Raw genomic sequence first — 6,192 nt, forward strand, 5'->3', positions numbered from 1 at the left:
TATTATTATAAGTAATAAACAACAGAGAGATGTAAATTAAGGATTTTTTGTTGTTGACAGATTTTGCTTATTGTTATGTTCCTAGTATGACGTTAATGATACGGAAACACGCCAGAACCGGATCAGACCAGAATTTAAAGAGGATCTTACCTTCAAACGCCCTGTTTCATACAATACGACAGCAGTGCACATTCCCACAGATATCTACGAGGGCTGTGAGTACACACACACACACACACACACACACACACACACACACACACACACACACACACTTTCATCTAAGCATGTGTTCTTTTTTTTACGACTTTGCATGGTACCTAAAATATCTGTTTATAAAATCAATCTTTTAGTGACAACTCAGCTTTATTGCTGTGTGTCAGGTGTGGACAGCCAGAGGCTTGTGGAAAAACTGCAGACTAAATTTAGAGAGCAGTCCAGCTCTAACGCAGCACGCCTGGCCCATGAGTGACCCCACAACCCCCTAATATCCTCCAGCAAGAGAATAACTCTCACTCTCTGTCTTTTGCTTTAAAAGGTTATGGGTTATGAGTGTTGAGAAAGCTAAGAGATTATGAGTATCCTGTAGTATTTAAAAAATAAAAATAAAAATTTATTGTGCAAGGGTGCTTTAAAATTGATCAAAAGTGACAGTGAAGACATTTATAATGTTTCAAAATATTTTATTTCAAATAAATACTGTCCTTTTGAACTATCTATTCATCAAAGAAACCTAAAAAAAAGTTTTACAGTTTCCACACAAATATTAAGCAGCACAACCGTTTTCAATGTTGATAATGTTTACTGAGCAGCAAATCAGCATATTAGAATGATTTCTGAAGGATCATGTGACACTGAAGACTGGAGTAATGATGGTAATTTTTTAAAAAAAATAATCACATTTTAAAATATGTTAAAATAGAAAACAGTTTTTTTTAAATTGTAATAATATTTCACAATATTACTGTTTACTGTATTTTCGATCAAATAAATGCAGCCTTGGCAAGAGAATTCAAAGTTTCTTGTAGGAACCCAAAACTAGTGAATGCAAAAACCAAAAATATCATTTTAAATGTACATTTTCTTCCTAGTTTAGTTGTTTTTCCCATTACTATGTCCATTCAGGGGCTCCGTAAGAAATAGTAAGCTTAAGGGTTAGTTCACCCAAAAATGAAAATTCTGTCATCATTTACTCACCCTCAAGTTGTTCCAAACTTGTATAAAAAATTTTTTGTTCTGCTGAACACAAAGGAAAGATATTTATAACCAAAATGTAATGTTTATAACCTAACAGATCTCAGCCCCCATTGACTGCCATAGTATTTTTTTCTACTTTGGTAGTCAATGGGGGCCTAGATCTGCTTGGTTACTGACATTCTTCCAAATATCTTCCTTTGTGTTCAGCAGAACAAAGAAATTCATACAGATTTAGAACAACTTCAGGGTGAGTAAATGATGACAGAATTTTCATTTTTGGGTGAACTATCATTTTAGTATGCTAGTATACTAGTATATCAGCCAAAGTGTGGTCTTAAAAGAGGTCCACAAAAGCTTAGGGTGGCATTTGGGTTGGGACTTTTAATTACATACTGGACATTTAGGCAGATATAGTAGGTCAAACATTCAATACACACTGAAAAAGGTTATTTTGCCCACAGTATACATACTAAATGCTGAAGTTTGTGTTGTATACTTATTTTGTATTTTTATTGCATTTCACTAGTTAACCCCGCCCACATTAAATTTCATCGGTCCTTTATAACTTTATGGTAAACATCAAATTTATATGTTGGCTGTGGTTTTGCAACTCTTTATTAAATGGTCAAAACGGCAAGCACCTTCTTGAGACAAGATGTATCATATTCTCTGTGTTGGCAGAAATCTGTTCTCCTCAGAGGTCGGCTTACTGTGGCTTAACATTTGTGAGTGTTTCACAGGCAAATGAGTTTGATGTGATATTTGTGTTCTAGATGAGGACTGAAGCAGCCGCGTTCATCATATGACTCATCTCTCTCTGTCCCGCTGTCTCTCTTTATCTACTTTTACTCACTTCAAATTACTCTCAGTACCTTTTGCTTTCCGCCTGATTTTCTTGGTCCTGCAACATTGCTTAGTGCTTACCCATAACCCCCTGCTCAGCGGCAGCCACTGGGTGAAGTTTTCAGGCAATATTCTTTGTTTTTCATTAAGTCTGCTTTTTTTTTTTTTTTAACTCTCTATATTTAATAATAGTTTATTATGTAACAATGTGGCTGATTATTCAAGTGTTTGCGTATTTTTATATATGTGTGTTATTGGAGGCTCTAGGCTGTCTGTATGTGTGTGTCTTATTAAGACATGAATCTGTACTTTTTGCCTCAACACAGCGTGTCATCTGTCACCACAATCTCAAGCTGGACATAGACATGCTCAGACTGTGTGTGAGAGAGAGAGAGAGAGCGCGATGACGTGTGTATGTCACACAGATCCCTCTGGCTGTGCTCATAGTGCTCAGATTGGTTTTTCTGTTGACTATCTGCCCTGATTCATTTAAACCAATGAAAGTTTGCTTGTCAAATCTTCCTCCACATACTCTCTCTCTCTCTCTCTCTCTCTCTCTCTCTCTCTCTCTCTCTCTCTCTCTCTCTCTCTCTCTGAATTGGGCTATAAATTCTTTTTGTTTGTCGTAATCAGACTGTCAGAAACAAAACAGACTAGTGCACAGTCGGCTCCTGCCCTTAAAGACAATTTCTACCTGCGTCTGTTATTGCAGTTTCACATTCTTATATATATTAAAAATATTATGACTGAGATGGTATAAGATTGTGATACTGAAACAACAATAACAAACAGTGGTATTGGTGATGGTAGTAAGGCTCCGATTTTTAATTGAAATGAATTGAATTAGTTTTTATTGTACATGAAATTTTTTAGTATATATTTGATAATATGCAGTATATATATGATATATAATGTGTGTGTATATATATATATATATATATATATATGATACATTTTTATTATTCTTCATATATACACTACCAGTCAAAAGTTTGGAAACATTACTATTTTTAATGTTTTTGAAGTCTCTTATGCTCATTAAGGCTGCATTTATTTCATAATAAATACAGAAAAAAACATTAATATTGTGAAATATAATTACAATTTAAAATTATGGTTTTCTATTTTAATATACTTATTTCTGTGATGCAAAACTGAATTTTCAGCATCATTACTCCAGTCTTCAGTGTCTCATGATCCTTCAGAAATCATTCTAATATGCTGATTTGATACTCAGTTATTATCAATGTTGAAAACAGTTGTGTTGCTTAATATTTTTTTGGAACCTGTGATACTTTTTTCAGGATTCATTGATGAATAAAAGGTTAAAAAGAACAGCATTTATTCAAAATGTAAATCTTTTCTAACAATATAAATCTTTACTATCACTTTTTATCAATTTCACACATCCGTGCTGAATAAAAGTATTAATTTCTTTCAAAAAAAAGAAAGAAAAAAATGACTGACCCCAAACTTTTGAACGGTAGTGTATATTGTTACAAAAGATTTCTATTTTAAATAAATGCTGATATTTTTAACTTTTTATTCATCAAAGAATCCTGAAAAAGTATCACAGGTTATAAAATAATATTAAGCAGCACAGCTGTTTCCAACATTTATAATAAATCAGCATATTACAATGATTTCTGAAGGATCATGTGACTGAAGACTGGAGTAATGATGCTGACAATTCAGCTTTGCATCACAGAAATAAATTATATTTTAAAGTATATTAAAATAGAAAACCATAATTTTAAATTGTAATAATATTTCACAATATTATTGTTTTTTTCTGATTTTATTATGAAATAAATGCAGCCTTAATGAGCATAAGAGACTTTGTTCAAAAACATTAAAAATAGTAATGTTTCCAAACTTTTGACTGGGTGCGTGTGTGTGTGTGTGTGTGTGTGTGTGTGTGTGTATATATATATATATATATATATATATATATATATATATTATGTATGTATATGATAATAAATTCGATTATATATATATATATATATATATATATATATATATATATATATATATATATCAAATTTATTATCATTTACCAATTATTATTTTTTTATTCTTAAATATTTTTATTTAAGAATAACATGTTTTTATTTTATTATATTTTATCTTTCTCTCAGTACAAAGTCATGAAGACACATTGTGATTTTGTACCTAATATATTAATTTTGGTCACATAAATTTGTATTATTATTTAACCAGTTATTATTTTTATTTTCAAATATTATTTATAATATCTGTCTCTCTGTAAAAAGTCATGAAAACACATTGTGATTTTCTAATATATTAATTTTGGTTACATAATATATTAATTGGTCACATTACATAATGTGACCGATATTTCATGTATGTGTCACCACATGGAGTTCTACAGGGGGAAAAAAAGCTGTTAAAAAAAGCTGTTTAGTTTGATTGGTCCAAGTCACTTACATGATTCATGTATTTTGATTTCAACCATTTATTAGGTCACTGCTCCTAATAGAATCACTGCCCAAATGTTATTTCCATATTTTAACCACGCATTTGCTGTTTGGCGAGTGTTCATTTTGGACCTAAGTATAGTTGTACAGTCATAGCAGAGCGCTTCCAATTTCAAATGAAATTTTTGTTCATTTGTTCATGGGAGATTCATCTTGAGGGAAGTTATTTGTGCTAACTTCCCAGACAGAAGCAAATAGAGATAGACGGAGATAGAAATCTGGTTGTATGGGTGTTAGCTAATGAGGATGTGTGGTGTCTACCCCTGCAGACTGACAGCCTGATGGATGAACAACAGGAAGGGGTGTGAAACCATATCTGATCCGACTGAAAACACAAACACACACACACATAGAAAGTGAATGTTTGTTGTCAGCTACACTCTCATTCTCTAATGCACTTCCTTTAGAAACAGTAAATTATGATGCTTTCATGGACTAGTCTTTATGTAGAAATATGTGTCAGCCTCTCCTTGCACTATTGACCTCTAAGCAACACGGTCTGTATGTAAAGAGATGTGTGTATTAAGTGTGTATGTGTGCAGAAGGGATATCCTCTCATGGATTGATTATAGGCTTTCTTGATTCTACACTGATCCTGTAATTTAGCACTCACAACCATCTCCACAACACCACTATAATGCTTATTGTGTGTGCAGAGCTGTTTCCTGGGCCGGTGTGAGTCTGAGAGAGCTAGTTGATTGCTTGCCATGTTTATATATATATATATATCTTGAATTTATATTCTTGAATTTATATTCTCTATATATCTTGGTGTTGACGCTATGGGGAACGCTCTCAGAGTGAACGGTGTCTGAGCTTATCCAGTTTACCACAAGTGACTTCCTACTTCTCACACACCCAAGTCAAATTCAACCTGACCGTGGCCCGGGCCATTACATCAAGCAACTTCTCGAATGCGGGGCTGGCAGAGAGAGTAGGCTCAGTAATTTCACTATCATGTCCTACTCCCACCACAGCTCCTCAGATCACCTGAACTGACAGGAGGAAATTGGGAAATCAACATCCCCCTCCCGAACTCCTCTGCCAGTTCAACCTGCAACCCCCACAAACAGAGCCGCCATGCTGCCTCAGCAGCAGCAGGGCCCGAGCCGCAGGGTGCAAACGCTCATCTCTCTTCCCTCGAGAAAAGAGATAAATGTGAGCAGAGCTTCTTCACTGTAAACTTTTCACAGTTAGTGTATTTCTAAGGCATTTGCCGTCAACACCGAGATGCAGCGTCAAAGTTCACTTCGAAGGGAACCAGTTAATTTCAGCAATTTCCAGCAAATATATATATATATATATATGAGTTTATGGCTAGCTTTCTATATAATTATAATATCTGTATAATTTCTAGGTATCATTGCTATTTTTTAAGTCGAAGAACAGTTACCATCTGATGGAAAAAAACCCAATATGTGTTAAAATGTACAATAAGTAATATTTTGAAAATAATATTTAAATAAATAAATAATGTAATACAGTAAATAAAAATACATGTAAAATTGTTTAAATTAGAAAGGTAAAATGTAAGTAAATATAACACAGTACATTTAAATGCATTTAAATAAATTTATTAAAAAAAAAATGGGGATACTCAAAGTAAAGGCAGGGCAAGTCGAAATCTGGACCAGCAGAAAAAAAAAACCTT

At 33.3% G+C, this 6,192-nt stretch overlaps 1 protein-coding gene across 5 annotated transcripts in view; it reads left to right on the plus strand.

The window, feature by feature from the left end:
- The window catches only part of cacna2d1a (calcium channel, voltage-dependent, alpha 2/delta subunit 1a), an 84,634-nt gene that overhangs the window by 43,768 nt on the left and 34,674 nt on the right, over window positions 1-6,192 (plus strand). For all 5 annotated transcript variants that reach the window (XM_051891076.1, XM_051891071.1, XM_051891073.1 and 2 more), the window contains one exon: window positions 86-215. In XM_051891076.1, the coding sequence (XP_051747036.1) occupies window positions 86-215 (130 nt within the window). The remainder of the gene's footprint in view (window positions 1-85; window positions 216-6,192) is intronic.

Source organism: Ctenopharyngodon idella, chromosome 4, assembly GCF_019924925.1.
Source record: "Ctenopharyngodon idella isolate HZGC_01 chromosome 4, HZGC01, whole genome shotgun sequence".
NCBI classification, from domain to species: Eukaryota; Metazoa; Chordata; class Actinopteri; order Cypriniformes; family Xenocyprididae; genus Ctenopharyngodon; species Ctenopharyngodon idella.